Source organism: Ailuropoda melanoleuca, chromosome 1, assembly GCF_002007445.2.
Source record: "Ailuropoda melanoleuca isolate Jingjing chromosome 1, ASM200744v2, whole genome shotgun sequence".
NCBI classification, from domain to species: Eukaryota; Metazoa; Chordata; class Mammalia; order Carnivora; family Ursidae; genus Ailuropoda; species Ailuropoda melanoleuca.
This window is the reverse complement of record NC_048218.1, coordinates 157,350,284-157,374,347: the sequence shown is the minus strand read 5'-3', so window position 1 is coordinate 157,374,347 and position 24,064 is coordinate 157,350,284. Positions and strand designations below refer to the sequence as shown.

General features: G+C 35.3%; 1 protein-coding gene and 1 pseudogene across 32 annotated transcripts in view; both read right to left on the bottom strand.

Moving 5' to 3' along the window:
* Positions 1 to 24,064, bottom strand: part of HDAC9 (histone deacetylase 9) — a 974,909-nt gene that overhangs the window by 333,845 nt on the left and 617,000 nt on the right. For all 32 annotated transcript variants that reach the window (XR_004627984.1, XR_004627978.1, XM_034668867.1 and 29 more), the window contains one exon: positions 11,450 to 11,583. Coding sequence is in view for 30 of the 32 variants with exons in the window: in XM_034668867.1 (XP_034524758.1) it covers positions 11,450 to 11,583 (134 nt within the window). In the remaining 2 variants the exon portion in view is untranslated. The remainder of the gene's footprint in view (positions 1 to 11,449; positions 11,584 to 24,064) is intronic.
* LOC105235922 lies at positions 19,650 to 22,438 on the bottom strand (annotated as a pseudogene).

Genomic DNA, 24,064 nt, shown 5'->3' with positions numbered 1-24,064 from the left:
ATATTTACATACCAGACACTTCATGCCTGTCCCAACTCCTTTCTCATTCTCCCACAATCCCACTAGCATTTATGCTGAATGTTCAATCACACATTTCAAAACTAATCTGCTAACAAGATTTAATTATTGATGGTAGCCCAAATGCTGATAAATCATAAAAGGACACCTGCTAAATCTCAGTCATCCTCTTGTGTAGTATCAGTTAACGGACAGTAAGGACAGGACATCTGGTGCAGTCTATTTAGCACTGACTTACTCTGAAAGTATTCTGTTCGAGTTTACACTCTTGCCCTACCTTTCACTATTAAAATTTAACACAGTTCTAAGTTTGCACTTTGATTTCCTTCTGCCCCCCTTCTCTGCGTCCTTATAACTCTAAGGAAGTATTTTATACTGGTTCTTTTTATTATTATAGAATATATTTTTTAAAAAATAATTACACTAGGGGCACCTGGGTGGCGCAGTCGTTGAGCGTCTGCCTTCGGCTCAGGGTGTGATCCCGGGCGTTGTGGGATCGAGCCCCACATCAGGCTCCTCCGCTATGAGCCTGCTTCTTCCTCTCCCACTCCCCCTGCTTGTGTTCCCTCTCTCACTGGCTGTCTCTATCTCTATCAAATAAATAAATAAATAAATAAATCTTAAAAAAAATAACAATTACACTAAATATAATGCAGTACTTATTCTGATAGTCACCTCTGCTTCTGTGGATGCTAGACAACAAGACCTACAAAGAGGATGTACATGTTTCTACAGAAAGAGAGCAGTAAAAACCAACTCAGTATGAAAAATATTTCTACCTGGAGAAATGATCTACAGAAAGCATGTTTTGAGATTTATATCTCACTGGGGCACTGCTGTGGGAACTTGGTGGATGACTAAGCTGAAAATTCTGAAATAACAGTTTTCCTTCTTAACACATAGGATCTCCTGGAGTAATTCCATTTTGTGTCCTTTTATCAGATGTCTTAAATTTGTCACATTTAACGTTTCCTCTCAAATTGAGGTTCCCAACAGTTCTCGTTTCTGGTATTATCATCAGCAATTTATTATGTTATATGTTTATGCTTAAATATAGATATTTTCATTTAAGCCCTTCCCATATTTTCTATTTCCTGTGTAGCCTTTATTCTTTCATTTCTCTCTCATGATGCTCTCTTGAGTCAAAGGTCAACAGCATAATGAATCACAAAATAGGATAAAGTCCTCTGATAATCATAATTTAGGGAGATACTGATTTCCGTTCTCAGAGATACTTATCATGCAGGATGTCTATCTAAAGTTATCTATGATTCTGACCAAAATGATTTTTGAGAATTCTCAGTATATTTGGACACTTAATGCATATAAGGGATGGCATTCTTCTGGGTCTTTCTTACTTGACATCCAAATATAGGTCTTAAATACCTTACCAATATAGGCTTAGGAAAGAAAACTTACAGCTCTTCTCTCATCTTCCGAATAAACCCTGTGATGTAGGATGTATTCATTATTATATTTTCGTTCTCTGTGACTTAAGCAGTTCTTTCCTGAGAGTAGTAAATGAACTAATGTGCAGAGTGCCTACTCTCAGTGCTAAGCACCTGGGGTATATGATCTTATTTAATTCAGAGCCCCAAACAGTCTACATTCAGATCTGAAGTTTGACTGAAGTTATGTAAAATGACCATATCATTGAGTCTCACAACACATCATGGGTCTTTCCTAAAGAAATAGTCTTTCTGAAATAAAGCCCATTAATGCAACCTGATTATAAAAGGAATGTTCTGAACATGATCTACAAAGTCATACTATGACAGGATAAAATGCAGCCTACCCACACCCACCCACACACAGAGCACACACACGGTATACATTCATAGTTTTTTTTCTGCCAAGGAGCAGGGGAAAAAGGAAACAGTTCTATTCCTTCCCCTCCTGTGTTCAAAAGCCTGGATTGAGGCCAGTGTCCTAATCAGTTCTCATTGGCCCTGGAGGAATCAGAAACTTTTGTAAAATATAATAAAGGGCATAAAATCATGATAAAATGCATGAAAAAGCAGTGCCTTTGGTTAGGGAACTAGAAATAATTTAGCAGAACAGATGGATTGCATTGGTTTGGTATTACTGAGGACATGAAAGGGCTCATTTTGTGGCAGTTCCAAACTAAGAGAAAATGTCCAACTTAAATTTGACAAGTCAAAGTACCTGCCTCTGCTGGGAGAGACCCCATTTTCTTTAATCATTTTCAAAGTGGTGACATATTAGGCAACAATTTCCCCTGAAATATTTCATTTTCTGAAGATATTTCATCCAGTGTCCCCAAATATAGGGATGCTTTTTAATTTTTTTTCTATAAAAATTCATAGGGCTGCAGACTTAAAAAGTTAAAGAATCATAAATGATGTAGGAGTGTCAAAGTTACCTTTTGTTAGAAATTCCATACTTAATATTTAATGGATCAGTTCATGGCCTATTCATTTTTCTTGATACAATTCTCTCTCTTAAACAAATTCAAAAATCTGATCTCATTGCTCATGCCCAAGTATACCTACTGGAGTTTTCAAATGCTACAACCAATTGTTTCTTTAAATTTTACATAAAGGATAGTTTCAATCCTCCCCCCTCCCTCAACTGCGTTCTTTCTTTCCAATATCCCTCCTGGTCTAATAACCTTTTCTCGTCAGAGTTTTTCTTATAAAGAAAGGGGAGTAAAAGAAGGAAGGAGGCAATTAAGCAGACGGGCAGCCCAACAGGCTTGTGGTCCTTCTGTCAGTCACATGGAAAGAAAATAAACTGCAAGTCAGGAGCCCTGAGCTCTAGGTTCTGACTCTCACCTATCTTTAACATGCCCACAGCCAGGTATGAGGCACATTTCTGGACCTTTGTTTCTCTATTTGTAAACACTAGGAGGTTGGGCCAAATTACTTTGAAGTCCCCCTTTAGCCCTAAAATGGTAAGATTCTATGTGAAATAATCTTTTACACAAAAACTCAACAAAATATCTTTTAACTTTTATATTTGTCTCAGGCAAGCAAACATAATAATGGCAGCAACAAATTACTATGGTTGAGGCAAGAGAAGAGATCTCACTATGAAGGTTTTCAAAAGAATACTAGCTATTTTTTGAAACCAATTTCTTATATGTTTAATCATAATTGAAAAATAAGAGTATTTTTTAGAATTCACATTTCCACCCCAGGATAACTTCAAAATAATGAACCCTTTTCCCAATTTAAAAGACTGTGTATGGAACTTCTGAGTTAATACCTTTGTTCTTAGGTAAATGCCAGCTTCTTTTACTCTCCCATCTCCAAATATTTGATTCCATTCACCTTTTTGTCTCTACTTCATTAAGCTTATGTTAAGAAGCTGAGTTTCTATTGCAGTGATTTTTAATATTATCTGAACCTTGGAATCAGCTGTGGAAGTTTAAAAGGTACTGTTGCCTGGGTCCTACCTCCAGAGCTTCTGATTAACTCCTGATTAACTCTGGGGACGGAGTCTGAGCACCTAGATAGTTAGAACCACTCTGTGGATTTCAATGGGCAGCCTAGGTCCAGAACTACAGGTTAGAGGGAGCTGTTCATTCATTCTGCTCTTAAGTGAATTCAAGAAATTGACACTATACTAATCCACATTTCAAACTAAAGAGTAGTTACAATAAATGGCTATCACAGCGAAGGTTAGGAAGTAAAAAAGGTCTATCTGTTCTTCAAAACAAGTGACTCTACTTGCTTGTAAAACTGATTCAGTCATTACAATTTATTTACACATATTTCAGGGTGCATAGAGCAACTGGAAAAGCACTTCAGAAAAACAGCAAATCCCATTCAATAATAAAGTTCTGAGTGGTAAAAAGTATATGTACTATATTTTTATAATGTTTTCTTTTCACTCATTTCAAAACATTATGCTCATCAAAAAGTAAAAAATGTTACCCTTTAGTGTAACTGCTCAATTTTGATGATTTTATGTAACTAAATCTCCTATATTATAATTATTTTCTAACAACTGTAAATGAACATTTTAATGGTTTGGGTTAAAGCACTGATTTTTAAAATAGTAATTACGTATGAAACAAATTTTGTTACAATAAATATTTTCTATTACTTTAGAACTGCAATTTTCAGACGGTTGAAAAACATGTAACTGTTCATTTTTGTTAATAAGCTTTAATGCTGCTATTTTTAAAAATCCTTTATCACTTTCCAAATGAACTCAGAAGTGCAGCCTGTTTTATTTCCTTTTGTTGGTTGTTTTCCATATTGATTCCTACTTTTTTGGAAAAATAAAAATCAAAACAAAAAATTCTAAATCATCTGAATTCTGATTATAGTCTGCACAAGTAATTTTAATGTATTTATCTGCCTAGGTCCACTCTATGATTTACAAATATCTCTCAGAATAATGACATAACGTACCCTGGTTTATTCATCACATCTAGATCATTTGTACTGCTTCTTAAGACTGCCATATCCCAAGACTCCTTACTGCTTTGTGGTTAGATTCTAAGACACAAACACATACACACAAAATGGTTTGCAAACTAAACAAAACAGTAAGCTGTTATGTGCTGCCATCTAGTTAGAGTACTCTATAAAACAAATGTTTAACTGAATTAACTTGCAGTATTTAGTGCTTTGTAGCACTGATGTCAGAAAACCCACACATTCCAAAAGTATTTCTCCAAAAAGTATTATATTTCTTTATTTAGATTTGCAAAACATCTTTTAAAATCACCTGAATGTGCGGGAAAAGCATGGTATCCTAGCCTTGAGTTTCTTAGCATCTTAAGATTTTACATTAAAGCTGCTCTCATTCGAACTGCTGAGGAAGTCCCAGAAGGGGCAACAGTAGCTTGGTTTCAGGTCCCAGAATTGTTTTGTAATTACTTTGTATTGGCACTTGAATAAAAGAGTTAAACATTTCAGCACAGTATGTTGCTTATGGTTTTTACTTATGAATTAAGTGAAACAAAGTTATTCAATATTAGTCACAAAGAGCCAATGCAAATTCCACATAATATGTAATCCAACAAAAGCATTATAAAATGTTATTATTCTCAAAACAAATGTGAGAGCAAGCAAATGTCTGTGGGTGGCTTGGTGGGGCTGAGAGTCATGAACACTTCTGGAAAAACAACTGCAAGTGCATTTCTAACAGATGATGGGTCATTCTCTGCAATTTTTTAAGCACAGAAAAGCACATTCTTTTCTTCAGGGCACACACATTTTACAAACCTGGCTACCTAATCAAAGGGCTTGTTCCTAAAGAGGACACCAAATGACCCCTTCAGATCCATTTCTTATGGTGACAAGAAAGCTACTGATTTTGCTTTTTGCTCTCAACAGGATCACTAAACTAAATATGAATGATTCAATAGGGGAAAAAATTAAATAGTACTGGCATGAAGGACTACTAACCACCTCAATTTTTAAAAAACAGTGCCACGTCATGCCAAAAGAAGTTAACCCACGTAACCACTGTAATCTAATATAATGAAGACTAATGTTTTCTCTGGCTGCTAATCAGGACTAGTAAGTACAAACAAATTACACTAGAGCTTAAAAAATAAAGAGCAATATGTTTACTAAATATCCTACAAGATTCATCTACTCTTAACCAAAGAAAGTGTTATGTTCCAAATGAACTCCTTAGCCATCTAATTTCATATGATATCAGAGCTGGAAAAGATCCTAGCAAATATCTTGCCTAAGAGCCTCATCTTACACATGGGAAAACCAAAGATCAGTAAGGTTAAATGATCTGACAAAAGTATACAGATAATTAATGGCGGGACTAAGGTCAAATCTAATGTTGAACAATAACCCTTGAAGGAATCCATTTTGATTAATTTTTCTACACAGCTAAATAAACTGACATAATACATAAGTCTGATTTGTAGATCAGTCCATTATTTTGAAACAAAGGAGGACTTTACATGTTTTCAAACTACCATCTTTTCTATCATATCATTGTTTAATTGCAAAATTGACTATTCTGTTGGTTGAGGGAAGCTGACTTTTCTCCGAATGCCAGTAAAATTGAGACTCCTTACCATTTTTACCAGTGAAACAGTTATCCTAAAATGAATGTGAGTAAGAACAGAAAAAGAGCAAGCTCTTCAACATCAGATCTGGGATATTTCCTCCCTGAACTCTGAGATATATTTCTACTTCTATTTCTTGTTCAGATGGCCCTTCTGATGTTGTCAAGACTATGGAGGCAGCAAAATGGATGAAAGACCTCCATGTGAGACAGGAATCCATCAAAATTCTAGAGGAGAACATAGGCAACAACTTCTATGACATCGGCCAGAGCAACCTTTTTCACGACACATCGCCAAAGGCAAGAGAAATAAAAGATAAAATGAACTTATGGGACTTTATCAGGATAAAGAGCTTCTGCACAGCCAAGGAAACAGTCAAAAAAACTAAGAGACAGCCCACAGAATGGGAGAATATATTTGCAAAGGACACCACAGATAAAGGACTGGTATCCAAGATCTACAAAGAACTTCTCAAACTCAATACACGAGAAACAAATAAACAAATCATAAAATGGGCAGAAGATATGAACAGACACTTTTCCAATGAAGACATACAAATGGCTAACAGACACATGAAAAAATGTTCAAAATCATTAGCCATCAGGGAAATTCAAATCAAAACCACACTGAGATACCACCTTACGCCAGTTAGAATGGCAAAGATAGACAAGGCAAGAAACAACAATTGTTGGAGAGGATGTGGAGAAAGGGGATCCCTCCTACATTGTTGGTGGGAATGCAAGTTGGTACAGCCACTCTGGAAAACAGTGTGGAGGTCCCTTAAAAAGTTAAAAATTGAACTACCCTATGACCCAGCCATTGCACTACTGGGTGTTTACCCCAAAGATACAGACGTAGTAAAGAGAAGGGCCATATGCACCCCAATGTTCATAGCTGCATTGTCCACAATAGCCANAAAAAAAAAAAAAAAAAGACTATGGAGGCAGCAGACCACAGTCTTTCTCATTTTATTTCTTCCCCAAGCTCAATCATTAAGAGTCTTTAAAATCACTGAAACATAAACTAGTGACTCAAAACCTCTTGGGATTTTGGAATTATATATTTATCTATGCAATTATTTTATTAATGTCTGCTGATCCCACCAGATAGTAACCTCCTTGTAGGCAGGGTATGCATCTTCTCAGTATTATATTTCCAGCTCCTAACACAGGAGCCTGGAAAACTCAAAATTTTGATACACTGTTTGTTGAATGGATTTATCCTTGTTCTTAAAGTGTTGTGGCCAGATCAGCAGTCTCAGAATTACTAAGACACATGTTAGCAACACAAATTCATAGACCTCATTCCAATAGGACACCACCCCTGTTGAATCTCTGAGTCTGGAGCCCAGCAATCTGTGCCTTAGTATTCCCAATGATTCTGACATATGCTAACATTTGAGCACCACTATAATCAATAAATCAATACCACTTACCCAGTCATGGGTTTCTGCTTGGTCAGCTATACGTCCTCAGAACTCTGTTGATTCCTTCACTTAAAGCAAAGGCTAATCACTAACTATGGGTGGCTACACAAGCCTGGCAGAAAATAGTGTTCAAAGACAGCAAATCCCTCTCTAGATGTTGGAGAAAAACAAACTGACCCAGTTTCTAGGTGTTATATTCATTTTTTGTTTGTTTTTAACTAGGTGTTATATTCTTATTAGATTATATCCTTTTCTACAAAATCTTATAAATCCTCTCTTTTGAGACAATTGAGCTGAGTTCTTACTGCTCACAACCAGGTCAGGAATTTGTCTACACTGCTTAGGAAAGAGTGATAACCTAGATACAAGGGCTGGTACTCACATCCCTGGAGTCTTAGACACATAGAATTTACCCTCAGGAATGCATGCTCGAGACAAAATCAAGGAACAAACAGAGCTGGACTTCAACTTCCTGAGAATCCTACCTACACAAATTTAGAAAGAAAAGTCTCATTATCCTTAAGTCCTTCAGCCATCCTGGTAAATATTCATTCATACCCAAGCTGAAACCTAATTTTTTCTCTTGGATCATACTCTTGAAATCTAATATTTCTCTGTAAATATTTGTAAATAAGTCAAGTCCAATTGGAAGATACTGTCATTGGCCTTGATCTCTGTAGAAGGTTCATAAACACTAACCAGGAAACCTGTTAGCCTGTATAGGAAACTTCTTGCCTCTCTAACCGGCTAATGCACCCGCCACCTACCTAGCCACTTGCCACTAATAGTATACTTCTCTCCTGATTTTTCAACAACTGATTGTATTGAGTTTTGGTGAATTGCTAAAAGGCTTGATTTATGTTTCTGTGGTTTTTCTCTTCCACATCATTGAAACTTTCAAAATAATTTGGCTTGAGACATAAGTTTAGCATCCTTGCAAGATGGTTAATAATATATTAATAAATGTGTACATTAGATTTAACTTGTCAGATCAAAAACTTTTAAAAAATCCATAACAAACATGTATCATTTGTTTTAGTTGCCTTTACTAGGCAGAGCACTGGCTAAGGAAGCAGAATCTACTATTTCGGAGTGGGCTAAACTGGTTTGAAGGAATCTCTGTATGTTCCCTTTTTATTTTCTCCCCAACTCGTCCAGTAGAAACAATCAGGGGAAAAAAATAAGTCATGTTTCTTGTGGTTCTGTTTTAACCCTTTTGTTCCTTTGTTTTATTTTATATAGAACCTGAAAGTCTCTGGAAAAAGGTAATGTTTGGTTGCATATCAATTTTAAAATTCCGTTTTGAATATTCCTAAAATCATTTACACACAAAGCAACATCAAATTCCTAGGTATCTTAAATTGTTTTTTTAATGGTTTTAGACATTCCATTTTATCATTAGGTCAACATAAAGTCATAGATACCTGATAACATAGAATCAAATATATTATGGGCAACAATTTCATCACTTCAGAAATCAAACTGGTGAACTGTTTTCAAACTGTGTTAGCAAAAAGAGTGTTCTGTTTATAAAACTGCGAAGTTATGGATCATACTTTTGTGACTGGCCTTCATTAACAGCAAATCGGTTGATCTGGGCTTTCAAGTTGAGTATTTGTAATTGTGTGACTGTTTACCAGAGAGACACTTATCTAGCTGACTGGGCTGGGGCTAGACTCACTCATTCTCATCAACCCCTCTCTACTACTGCTATTTCACCCTTGGTCTGATATCACATCAGTCAGTGCTGTTGTATAAATTGAATTTTATGCTTTCAAATAATATAGGACTAAAATAATGTGATGTATGAGGAATTAAAAAAGAAGACTGATCAGAAATGCATAACAGATTTTTAAATGTTAAGATGAGTGTGAACCATATTACATTCCATTTATTTCTGCACTTTGCTCCTTTACCATATAATCTAACAATGCATTTGAAGACTGTGATGAGCCACTGCTAATTTGGAGTGGCTGGGTTAAGGCGCCAGGATATAATAAAGACCTGAAAGTGAAAAGAAATGTAAACAGCAATGTCTTAGCTGGCAAAAGCACAGAAAGAATGCCATGCTGGAAAACATCTATAGTTGATGCAAAGGTGAAACAGGAATGTTCACATGAATCAATGTCCATTAAGACCAGTTCACCACAGATAAGTCCCCTTGCTGGATTACTTTATTTACTCCATAAGGGATTGTGTAGATAACAGAGTGGTTTAGCCTCTATCAAAAACATAAAAACCTTCATGATAACTTTATAATTTACCAGAAAGTATGAAAAAACCTCTGCCAAATTAATACAGATGCTACTGGCAAAAGATGAATAATAGGCTTTCACTCAAGAAAGAATCAGAGAAATAAATATAGCTCAAATTCCTTCATTTTAGAGTTTCTAGGTGAAGAATATATTTAATCATAAGTATAGCTTTAAATACAAAAACATTTGATAATTCTATTATAAACATATAATAAAACTTATGAAACTAAATCTGTTAAACACTACTTTGGTGTCTTCATTCACAATCCCAACCTGCTGAATGACCCATAAACATGATCTATGTTTTGATGTAAAGAAAATAACCCTGTAAGATGAGATATTTTATTCATCTTCAAAAGAGAAAATCAATAAAGAAAACAATATATCCTTACAAATGAATGCACTGAATAAATGACTTTGTATTTTCAAAAGTCAGTTATTTTTACTACTTTGCAGAGAAGAAGGATCAGACTGCTATAACTCAGGCATGACTCTAAGAAATATTCTGTCTCCTTTGACATTCCTACCTCAATTGAAATTATTTTACAGGTTTGCTTTAAACTAAATTGACTTTCAATAGGAATATTCTGGACTACATTTTGGGTTGCCAAAAATTAATTAGCTTAAAAGTAGTAGCAAAAGATTGCTTTTTTATTTTATCAAAGTATAGTGAATTCAGTATAGCCACAATGTTTGTCTCCTCATGATAAATAACTATAGTCAAAAAATAACTATAGTCAAATAGTCCATTTAATTTCTTCCCAAACTGGTGAGAACTAGACTGGATTTCCTTCACTGATCTGCAAAGACTGACAACAAAACCAAAGAGCAACATGTTAAATTGTCAGTCTGTAATAACAGGAACTTTGTTTTGTGAAATTCTGTAATTCTAGTCCCTAGAACACGTTTAGAACATAATATAGACCCAAGAAAAAAAATACTTTTGATCAATAAATGTTAAAGTAATGTAAAAAAAAAACATGGGGGATATTTTTCTTTTAAAAATATCTTAGACTCAAATATAGAATGTTACTGGGTCTTAGGCAACCATGGACATTTGTAGCAACTAAATCAAACAGCTGCTGATTATATAATTTGCAAATTTGACAATAGGAGCCTTTTTGAATTGATACCATTTTTACTTCTGAAAGCCTAAGAAATAGATTTTTCTAAAAGAAAAATGGGACTCAATAGGAATCTGCAGAAATGAGTCTAAATAAATACCAATAAAATAAAAGTACTCAAACCTCTACCATAAAAATTTAAGAGTTACCAGCCACTTCAATAAAAAGAAGTGACTTTTCTTGGTAAGAGGACAGTTAATCTTTAAATCTAGTCATTTCCATAGGCAAATCTGGCATATATCTGAGTTCACTATACAGTTTACAGTAAGAAATAACAACTACTTAGCACTTAACGGTTTGTGGAGTTTCTCAGAAAATTAACTCAAGAAATGACACCTATTTGGAAACAACCACACTGTGTATACCAAAAAAATGTTGCAATAATAGCACATATATATCATGCAGCTGCTCAGTCCATCAACATGGACTGAGTCCCTACTATGTGCACAGCCCAGAGTCAAGTCGTAAGTGCTATGCTACTAGTATCAATGATGGTTCATCCATCATGGTGTTTGCGCTCCAGAATTAACATTTTTCTACTATCACCCAAATGAATACTGGCCTCTTTACATGATTTATTTAAGTAAGTAAAAGAGTGTAGCCAATTTAGGATTACCTCACATTTATTTAGCAGCCCAGTTTCTTGCAGTCGTGACCAGATGCTCTGTATTCGTCCAGCGTGCTCAGGGTGGGTGGTGGAATTGCCACAAATGCACTGGTGTTTCAGCATCAGAGGGTCGTAGGCAATTCCTTCAAGACAAAGAAAACACGGTGCAAGACTGAGTAATGATACAAGGTAATGACACACGTTAGATGACAATATGACTATTCCAAAAAAGATATTCTTTTAATAATAAATTTACAAATAATACATATATGCAAATTCCTAGCACATAAGAACTATTTAGTCCTGCGTCTTTGGATATAAATGCAAAAAAGGTTAACCCATGGATTAATCAGTACTCAGACCCTAGCTTAGTAAATCTGTAGTGATGAAGATGGTAATATTTTAAGGAACTTAAGGTTTTTTTAAAAATACTGTAATTTTACCAGTATCTTATGAAGCATGTTTAGACAGATAATTCAATTCAGTAAAGGTCTAAATTTTATCAATGAAGCCACAAAATGAGCTGACTCTTTAAATCATGAATTAATTTCATGAGTAATTCTAGCTTCACTTTAGATCAGGCCTTGTAATAAACTAAAAAACTTTCCAACTGCTTGCCTATTTTGCTTAGCAAGTCCTTCAGAGTTGTGCAGAGTTTCCCTCCTGCTTATTGTGCTTTTCTTAAAATTTATGCCAATCTGTAAGCAATATGCATACCGTAGATCTTATGATACTGTGGGACATTTGAAGTGTTTCTTCAGAAAAAAATGAAAAAGTAAAAAAAAAAGTGAATAAATTAATTGCACTACCTTCAGTAGAGATTCCATAGATACTTAATGAACAAAATCTGCTTTTAAATTATCATGAGTTAACATATTTCATATTTTAGTTAGACGCTATGATGAGAAAGATTTTTAAAACTCTGATGAAACAAACTTATGGATACATAAAATAGGGCTCTTTAAAGCAACAAATTAGATGATAATTATAACTCTGGTTAATTTTGAAAAGATTTCCACCCTTAATCCAATTCCTTGGGGGGAAAACATGTTACTTAACAAAACTGCCTAACATAAGAAATCATTTAACCAATCAAATATTCCAACAAATTACCATAGAAATACATTATCTGGGGGCATGGAGTGAGGGCAGAAGAATTCAATACCAAAATTAAAGAGCAAAAATAAGTATCTATTCAAGAACAGATAAAGACCAGTAATTTGTATTGTAAAGTAAGTTTAATTAATGCATTTTATTCTTTGACTTATAATCTTATGTTAGAGGAATGCTACTCAAGAGGGGAAAATATTTCTCTCTCAGTGTACTAAAATCATGCAGAATAATGACATATGTATTTTGAAACCATGTGGTAAAAATTATGTCTAAGAAAAAAAATGTTACTTTGCTGGCCCAAGTAATATCCAATCATAACACTCAAATGCCTTCAAAATACATCCCTATGCCTGACTCACCTTTTCATCCTTAGGGCTGATCCCTCTTCTAAGCAGTATACTTGCACACTTGTCTATTCAATTGCCATCCAAAATCTCCATTTGGATGTCTCATGGTTTTTATAAAGTGAGAATGTCTCAGGTTTGAGTTCATGATCTTAAGTCATACACAGTGTCCCTCATTTAAGTAAAGGACATCATGACCCACCATTGCTCAAGCAAGAAACCTTAGCATCTTCTGGACACTCCCTCCCGAAAGAACCAACAAATAGGGTTTGTTTTCCCTTCAAAATCCAACTTGAATCACTCAATTATCTCTAGCCAAAACCACATACAATCCAAGGGACTATTATCTTTGATCTAAAATAAAGCCCTATAACTGGCTACCTGACTTTTACTCTATTCCGTTTGCCACACCACAGCTACCTTTGCTTAAGTCCTTTGGTGACTTCATTGATGAGATTAAAATTTCTCAAGGCATGGACAGGCCCCTCCCCATTTCTTCAGCTTCATCTCATGTACCTCTTCCCTTGATCTCTCTTTCTCCCACAAAAGCCTACCTTCCATTCTTCAAAACAATCAAAATCATCATACATGCTGTTCCATCTATGCCCCAAATTCTTCCTTCCTGCCCCCCATAACTCTAGCCCTCATTTGGCTAATTCCTATTCATTCTTCAAGGCTAAAAGAAGGTCTCTAAACTAGGTCTCCTACTTTATGTTCCCATAGCATCCCCTAGGTCTTTAGAGCATTTATTACAACTACGTAATTGTTGTATAATCTTGTTAATCGTACACTTTCTTCACTATCTGTTGAGATCTATGAAAGCAAAGACTAGAGTTATATTATTTACCTCTGAACTCTTAAGTGTCTATACACATGCCTGGAATATAGCAGGTCCTCAAAAGTATTTTTAATGAATGAATGAAAAACATAAATAAATGGACAAATGTAAGAACTAGGGCAGTTATCTCCATTATAGTCTTGCCTGATGAACTTAACTGGTGGATCTCCTTGGAATCCTGAAGTTTTTGTAGCCTCACTTCTTCAGTATTCTTTTATTTTATATGCCTTACCTTCCTACTGGCAAATGCCTCTACTACAGGTATTTAACTTACTCAGCTTTGTACTTCTGCAAGGCATTTTGCACAAAAAGATGAAAAATATTTTTAAATGAAGTCAAAAGAAAGACACTGAGTCAATACGGGTCTTTATGCTCATAATTGTGGCATTTTTAATATAAGAATGTGTGCCATTAACTTTTGGAAAATTTTGACCCACAATTACCGAAATAAGAAAAGTTTTAATTTCCAAAAAAAAAAAAAAAAAAGACACATCGAAAGGCAGAAGGGAAAGCAGGCAGACATAAGAAGTAATATTCAAAATATAAAGATATATAAGACATGTCTTTATAATTCAAATGTATCAAATATGTAAGTTGCTATTACATAAAAGTAACTGTTTAATATATTTTCTTCCATTCTTCCTTCCTCCTTCCCTCTGTTTTTTCATCATGGTAAGTGTACTCTTTAATACCCATCACCAATTTTGCCCATTTCCCCTCCCACCTCCCTTCTGGTAACCTTCAGTTTGTTCTCTATAGTTAAGTCTGTTTCTTGGTTTGTCCTTTTTTTTTTCTTTGCTCATTTGTTTTGTTTCTTAAATTCCACATATGAATGAGATCATAGTATTTGTCTTTCTCTGACTTATTTCACTTGGCATTATACTCTCTAGCTCCATCCATGTTGTTGCAAATAGCAAGACTTCATTCTTTTTATGCTGAATAATATTCCATGGTATACACATACCACATCTTCTTTATCCTTTCATCTATTAATGGACACTTGGGCTGTGTCCATAGTTTGGGTATTGTAAATAATGCTGCAATAAACAGGGGTGCATATATCCCTTTGAATTACTGGGTTTTTTTTTGGGGGGGGTAAATATCCAGTTGTGTGATTACTAGATCATAGGGTAGTTCTCTATTTTTAATTTTTTAAGGAAACTCCATACTGTTTTTCACAGTGGCTACACCAGTTTGCATTCCCACCAACAGTGCAAGAGGGTTCCTTTTGCTCCACATCCTCACCAACACTTGTTTCTTTTTTTGTTTTGTTTTAGCCATTCTGACAGGTGTGAGGTCATATCTCATTGTAGTTTTGATTTGCATTTCCCTGATGATTAGTGATGTTGAACATCTTCTCATGTGTCTGTTGGCCATCTGTGTGTCTGCCTTGTTAAAATGTCTGTTTATGTCTTCTGCCCATTTTTAAATTGAATTGTTTTTGGGTGTTCAGTTGTATCAATTGTTTATATATCTTGGATACTAACCCTTTATTGGTCATTTGCAAATATTTCTTCCATTTAGTAGGCTGGCTTTTAGTTTTGTTAATTGTTTCATTTGCTGTGCAGAAGCTTTTTATTTTGATGTAGTCCCAACAGTTTCTTTGTGCTTTTATATTTCTCTTGCTTCAGGAGACATATCCAGAAAAAAGTTGCTATGGCTAATGTCAGAGAAATTACTGTCTGTGCTGTCTTCAAGGATCCTTATGGTTTCAGGTCTCACATTTAGGTCTTGAATCCATTTTCAGTTTATTTTTGTGAATGGTGAAAGAAAGTTGTCCAGTTTCTTTCTTTTGCACACAGCTGTCCAGTTTTCCCAACATCATTTGTTGAAGAGACTTTTTCCCACTATATATTCAGTCTTCCTTTGTCGGATATTAATTGACCATATAATTTGAGGTTTATTCCTAGGTCCATTTTTATGCCTGTACCATACTGTCTGAATTGCTACCACTTCGTAATATACTTGAAACCTCCAGTTTCATTTATCTTTTTCAAGATTGCTTTGGATATTTGAGGTCTTTTGTGGGTCCATACAAATCTTAGGGTTGTTTGTTCTAGTTCTGTGAAAAAATGCTATTGCTGTTTTCATAGGGATTGCATTAAATCTGTAGATTGCTTTGGGAAGTATAGACCTTTTAAGAGTATTTGCTCTTCCAATTCATAAGCATGAAATGTCTTGTCCATTTCCATTATCTTGAGTATCTTTCATCAGTGTTTTTTAGTTTTCAGAGTACAAGTCTTTCACCTCTTTAGTTTATTCCTAGATATTTTATTGGCTTTGGTGGAATTATAAATAAGAATATTTTCTTAACCACCTGCTGCTTCATTATTAGTGTACAGGAATGCAACAGAGTTCTGCACATTGATTATATACCCTGCAACTTCACAGTTCTAGTAAATTTCTGGTGGAGTCTTCAAATTTTCTATTTTATAGTATCATGTCATCTTCAAATAGTGAGAGTTTTACTTCTTCCTTACAAATTTGGATGCCTTTTATTTCTTTATGTTATTTATCTGCTGTGGCTAGTACTTCCAGTACTATGTTGAATAAGAGTGGCGAGAGTGGACATTCTTGTCTTGTTCCTGACTTAGGGGAAAACCTCTCAGTTTTTCACCACTGAGTATGATGTTGGCTGTGAGATTTTTTGTTTTTAGTTTTTTTTCTATTTTATTTATTTGAGACTCAGCGAGAGAGCACACGAGCAGTAGAAAGGGGCAGAGGAAGAAGCAGACTTCCCACTGAGCAGGGAGCCCAATGCAGGGTTCAATCCCAGGATGCTGGGATCATGACCTAAGCTGAAGGCAGATGCTTAACTGACTGAGCAACCCAGGCACCCCAGCTGTTTTTCACATAAAGCCTTTATTATGTTGACATATAATAGACCTATTTGGCAGACCTACTTGGCAGAGGGTTTTTATCATGAATGGATATTGTCAAATGCCTTTGATATACTGAAATAATTATATGGTTTCTACCCTTTCTCTTATGGATGTGATGTATCACATTGTTTTGAGAATATTGAACCACCTTGCATCCTGGGATTAAATTCCACTTGATCATAGTAAATGGTTTTTTTAAAATGTATTGTTGGGTTCGGTTTGCTAATATTTTGTTGAGGATTTCTGTATCTATATTCATGAGAGATACTGGCCTTTAGTTCTCTTTTTTTGTCGTGTCTACCTGGTTTTGGTATCAGGGTGATATTGGCCTCATAGAATTAATTTGGAAGTCTTCCTTCCTATTCAATTTTTTGGGAATACTTTGAGAAGAATAGGTATTAACTCTTCTTTCGAAGTTTGGTAGAGGAGTGCCTGGGTGGCTCAGTTGGTTACACATCTGCCTTCAGCTCTGGTCTTGATCCCAGGGTCCTGCTGAGCAGGGAGCCTGCTTCTCCCTCTCCCCCTCCTCCCCATTCCTGCTGTCAAATAAATAAAATCTTTTAATAATAAATGAATGAATGAATGAATGAATGTTTGGTAGAATTTTCCTGTGAAGCAGTCTGGTGCTGGACTTTTGTTTGTTGGGAGTTTTTAATTAATGATTCAATCTCCTTGCTGATAACTGGTCTGTTCAAATTTTCTATTCCTGCTTCAGTTTTGGTAGGTTATATATTTCTAAGAATTTACCCGTTTGTTCAAGGTTGTCTAATTTGTTGGCATAGAGTTTTTCAACATATTCCCTTACAACTGTTTGTATTTCTGTGGTGTTGGTTGTTATTTCTTTTTTCATTTGTGATTTTGTTTGAGTCCTTTCTCCCTTTGTCTCTCTCTCTTTTTTTTTTTTTTTATGAGTCTGGTTAGAGGTTTATCAATTTCGTTATCTTTTCAAAGAACCAACTCCTGGTTTCATTGATCTGTTTTATTGTGCATTTTAGATTCTGTATCATTTATTTCTGCTCTAATCTCTATTATTTTCTTCCCTCTGCTGGTTCTGGATTTTGTTTGTTGTTCCTTTTTTTGGTCCTTTAGGTTAGGTTATTTAAAATTTTTCTTGTGTCTCAAAATAGGCCTGTATTGCTATAAACTTCCCTTTTAGAACTGCTTTTGCTGCATCCCAAAGGTTTTGGAATGTTATGTTTTCGTTTTCATTTGTTTCCGTGCTATTTTTTCTTTCTCTATTTCTTGGTTGGTCCATTCATTGTTCAGTACCATGTTATTTAATCCCTGTGCAATTGCGGTCTTTCCAGATTTTTTCTTGTGGTTGATTTCTAATTTCATAGCATTGCGGTCAGGGAAGATACATGGTATGACTTTGATCTTTTTTAATTTTTTGAGGCTTCTTTTGTGGCCTAATATGTGATCTTTTCTGGAGAATGTTCCCTGTGCACCTGAAAAGAATGTGTATTCTGCTGTTTTAGGATGGAATGTTCTGAATATGTCTGCAAAATCCATCTGGTCCAGCATGACATTCAAAGCCACTGTTTCCTTGTTGATTTTCTGTTTGGATGATCTGTCCATCTATGTAAGTGGGGTGTTAAAGCCCCTTACTATTATAGTATTACTATTGATTACTTCCTCTATGTTTGTTTTATGTATTTGGGTACTCTCATGTTGGGTGCACAAATATTTATAATTGTTATATCTCCTTGTTGGATTTTTCACGTATTTTCAACTACAATTTCTTACCACATAAAAGATATATTAATGATAACAGACACAAAAAATACAGCATCTCTCTCATTGTGAAAACATGTTTTTTTAAGACTAGAGATTTTCATCAAGTTGGTTAATTTTTTTCACTATTTCATCTCTTGACATATCTAACTTTAGCTCCATAGTATTGTTCCTCTTTTAACAACATTTTGTCCATAAACCACTGCAAAAAATATTATAAAACAGGTTACGGTAGCTGGAAGTTATTGCCAAGTATCTGGAGATTATAATACAAAGTCTAGGAACTCTTGGAAAGACATCTGAATTTAAGGGGAAATAAATAGTCTGGAACTCTAAACCTCCACTTACTCATCTTAAGGACGTAGCAATGAGGTGTTAACAGGTAGTGTACAAGGTGAGATTTTAACCTCATCCTTCATCTCCATTCCTTTCCTCTCTTTTTTTTCAGAAACAAAGACTTATAGGGTGAGAAATAAGCCTGCTCTTCTCTTTGGGATTCATATGGAATTCTACTTTTCTTTGACCCTTTCTGCCCTACTGGTTACCATTTGCAACATAAGCCAATGGATTAATCTCTTGATCAATGGGACAAGAGTTAAAATTAGAATTTGGGAAAATACACAAAGGAGTCTTATCATAAAGTCTTTACCTGTATTTTAAAGCCTAGAAGTTTATTTTCCATCAAAAAAAATTTTGCTACATTTTCTAGATATGCTTGGACTCTGTACTTTCTCTGGCTTTCAGCTTTATTAAATAAGTATTTGAAGCACCTACTGTGTATCTTTCCCTTTACTTAATCATTACATGTAATTAGGTCATTATCTAGCCACAGACACCATTCTTGTCCTCAGCTTTATACCTAGTCTCATATCACACTGTTAGGTTGAGTCTACTTCGGTCTAGGGGTTAAGCTGAGTCTAGAATCTTTAACCCTAGAACTCCTAATCCTGATTCCTAGTTCTTAACATTCAACTTCATATTGCTTTTCTGGGAAATGCCTGAGGGTTTACACCTTCTCAAGGTAACTGCTCAACAACATTTATTAAATATCTCGCAGGGCCAAAGGACAGAAATTTAGCATGATACATATAGATAGTATGATATCTTTCCTGAAAGATGTAAATGTAATAAACAGTCATTGAATGTTCATTATGATCCGGGTGCCAGCAATTTTTGTTTCTTTTTTTTTAAGAAAGAGCACACTTAATTGGGGAGAAAGCATTTCATGTGACCAACAAATGAAGGCACCCCAGTGGGCAACCTGCACATCACACTCAAAAAGGAACACAGGCGTGGTCTACTAGAGATAGAGCCTCTTAGGGGTGACTCCTTGTTTTTTAAAAAGAACATTTTCTTTAGATTTTTTAAAGTCTTCATTTATTACTTTCATTCTATGTTCTCTCAAGGCCATCAGACCAGTTTCTATACAGATTGCCTTGATGTTAACACCAGACAGGTCACCTTTAGCCATGATCAAGTCATCCAGGGTTACATCATCAGCCGGTGTCATCCTACTTGTGTGGATCTGAAAGATACACTTCACAGTCTTTTCATTGGGCAGGAGGAACTTGATCTTTCTGTCAATGCAGCCTGGTGTGATAAGTGCTGGATCCAAATTTCTATTTGGTTTGTGGCCATGATAACTTTCATGTCACCCCTTGAATCACATCCATACAACTGGTTCAACAGTTCCAACACTGTTAGTTGAATTCCTCTCTCATCATTGGAATTTGAGTCATACCTTTTTTTCCAGTGGCATCTCCTTTCATCAATAAACATGATGGATGGTGCATGTTCTTCAGCAACTGGAAACAATTCCCGAATGGGTACCTAGGTATCACCTAGGTACTCCTGAGTAAGTTCAGAGCCAACCACTTTCAAGAAAGTGGCTGAGGTTTGGTTTGCTACTGCTTTGGCTAATAAGGTTTTACCTGTGCCAGGTGGATCATAGAAAATGACTCCCTTTGGGGGATTTATACCCATCTCTTCATAATATTCAGGATGACTGAGAGGAAGCTCCACAGTTTCCTGAATTTCCTGGATTTGGTTGACCAATCCTCCAATATCAGCATAGGTTTCCTGAGGGGCCTTTCTACCTTCATCACTGTGATCAAAGGATCCCTGTCAAACTGTGAGCACCCCAATGATGGCATGTTCCTAGTGGTTGAGTATGACCGAGGTACACTTAAATCAACAGTGTAATTATTAATTGTGAAACTTGATCTGCCCAGCAAACAAATGAAATATCCAAAAGTGAATGTTTAAAATTTGTTAAACTATGTCTCTAAGTAGATAAAAAGAATTTCTTTTTTTTAAGATTTTATTTATTTATTTGACACAGAGACAGCCAGTGAGAGAGAGAGCCAGTGAGAGAGAGACAAGCAGGCGGAGTGGGAGAGGAAGAAGTAGGCTCCCAGTGGAGGAGCCTGATGTGGGGTTAGATCCCAGAACGTCGGGATCACGCCCTGAGCCTAAGGCAGACGCTTAACGACTGAGGCACCCAGGCGCCCCGATAAAAAGAATTTCTAAGACACATAATTTTTTATGTAAATCTTATCAGAGTATCAGACAGCTAACAAGGAAACGGACAGAAGAAATCCCACCTTAGGCCTTCAATACTATATGAGATAGTCTGTTGAAACCTAGGAATTGGACTAGTATTGCCATTCAACAACATAGCCAAAGAGGAGATTCAACCAGCATGAAAGTTGGGAAAAAGTGAAGTCAAACAGAATTCACTACATTTGCTGGCAAATATCCAGAAAGATTTCTCTACGTTCAAGAATGAGTGAGCAAAAACAAACAAACAAACAAACAAAAAACAAACACAAACAAGCAAAACACAGGGACTATGAGAATATGATACAGAAACTGTGAAGGGAACATCATTCCTATTAGTTAGATCATTGAATATGATTTACTATAGGAACCAAAATAAAATAAGTGTGTGTCCAAGTATGTGTGAAGGTAATAGAATGACAGTGTGAGGCATAAAAAAGCCAAAAAAATAAAAAATATAAATATACATAAATATGTATGTTACATATATATACTTATAAATATATATGCTATGATATATGTTATGATATTTAATATATGTGATCAAGTTCAATTAATCACCTAAATAAACAAGATAGCTATTTTTACCATCTTCAGTGAGATTTAGATGGGCAATTTTTCAAAAAGTTTTTCAGAAGAAATTTTAAGCATATATATTGAAGATGGTAATTTCAGAACTGATTATCTTCCCAAAAGAAATTAATCTCTCCATTCTGATAGAGGTGGTAAAAGAAGTTGCTCTGAGAGGTCTTAAAATACACACACACACGCAAACACACAATTACACACATACACATATACTTACAAATACACACATGCACACAAATATGAACACAAACATACATATAACTTTTCTTTATTCTGTTAAAGAGAGCCACATAGAAAGAGGAAAACATACTGAAAATAAATCCATATTTTACTTATGGTTACCTCTGAGTGATAGAATAATGGATAGAATAAAGTTTTCTAGATTTATCAAATTGCCTTCAATAAACATGTGTTCTTTTTCTCTAGTTAATAAAAATATGCTACCCCAAAATTTCACTTAACCAATGATTTTGTGTAATTCCGGTAATTCATGTCTTTCTACTTTCATTTCATTGAGTTGTTCATTTGTTTGTTGATTTACTCATTTATTACATAGTAAATATATACACTAAGCACTTCCCAGGGGCTAGCCATGTACCTAAGTACTGGGGATAGAGAAAACAGAAAAACATGGTCTCTTTCCTCATGGAAAGCCCACTGGAACACAATGCCTGAAATAAATAATTACAACATTTGAGGAAAAATCCAGTTTGTTAGGAGGGATCAGAATAGATTTAATTTGGACTTAGCTGACCAAGCAAGGCTTCCTGAAGGAAATAACATATAAACAAAAACGTGAAGGATTAATTGGAGTTAGCCTGACTGGAGAAAACATCTTCCATAGGAAGGAAGGGAGGAAGGAAGGGAGGAAGGGAGGAAGGGAGGCAGGCCAGTGTTGCTATTCTCATACTGAAATTTTCAAATGCATTTCACTTTCCATCATGCCGTTTTACCCACTAAACATCAATTTAAAAATTCTTTTAACTAAATTATTTTTAATGGCTTCCACGATGTTGGTTTAGTTTGAGTACTATGATCCTATTCACACTAGACACTGACTAAAAAGATAATATTACAAAGAAAGAATTTCTCACAGATTATGTAGAACAGCCTAGCGCTGGATGATAAAAGATCTTAAATTGTACTGGGTGATAGGAAAGATAAAGCCAATCAAATTCATTTGCCCTTTTTTTTTTTTTTTTTTTTTTTTGTTTCAGTGAATCCCATCCGGTATAACTCTGTCATATACTGTCAGTGCCCTGTTCTGAGTCATGGCCAAGCCTCATCTCTGTTAGCAAGAGTTGAGCAGAAAAGATGGTNAAAAAAATTTTTTTTCCCTTTTTTTTTTTTTTTTTTTTTTTTGTTTCAGTGAATCCCATCCGGTATAACTCTGTCATATACTGTCAGTGCCCTGTTCTGAGTCATGGCCAAGCCTCATCTCTGTTAGCAAGAGTTGAGCAGAAAAGATGGTTATGGTAAAGAAAACAAAATACACTGCCTTTTCCTTAATCACCAGAAGTCACATAACAATATGCCTTGGCTTTAAACGAACAACAACTCCACTTCTTAAATTGAATATCATAAAAAATAAGTATTGTTACTCATTACAGTATAACATAAAATCGCTTTAAAAGAATATGTGGCAACCCGGCTGTACAATACAATCTTCACTGTCACTAGCAGCATCATGATCATATGCTCTTCATTACCAGGCATTCTGTAGGGCCACCAGGTAGTGGCTACATATTAGTCCATTTCTTGGTCCATTCAAGTCCTCACAGGAAACAGACTGAAGACTTCATCTTTCAACAACTGACTGAATTCAGATAACATTTTCCCCTGGGAACACTGATTTGTTCTTTTCCAAAAGGGGGTGCTGTGGCTGCTCTATCTGGCTGCTGAGAATCCACATGGAATGTGCGAGTTTGAAAAGGTGTGCCTTGAAAAGTATGTGAGTTAACTACTAAATAACTTTTTAAGTTATGGCAAAAAGTACAGCTCTTACAGGACAAGTGTAAGCAAATCACCTTTACAATGTATTTGTTTTCTCCTCCTTACTTTTTAGTAGAACAACTATTGAGTGGGTGAGATCGTATAACTTTCTTTGGGAAAAAAACCTAAATATTTCCAAGGAACATACCTGAATGTCACTTTTGATTTTTTAAAAGGACCTACAACAAATAGATGTTAAAAAATCAAAAGAAAGGAATTTAATGCTTAAAGATACTTCTTTTCAAACATACTACAAATGAAAGTCTTACTAGTTCACCTCTGAAATCAAGACATTAGAAACACTAAAATCCTGTGCATTTTTTTTTTTTAAGAGAGAGAACAATCACACACATGTGCATGAGCAGGGGAGGGGGCAGAGGGAGAGGGAGAGAGAGAATCTTAAGCAGATTCCATGAGCCTGAGGGGGAACTCGATCTCATAACCCTGAGATCATGACCAGAGCAGATATCAAGAGTCAGACAAATACACTTAACCAATGAGCCACCCAAGGGCCCCTAAAATCCTGTTTTTTTAAAAATATGTTTATTTAATCACTAGGCAAGAAATGTGCCCT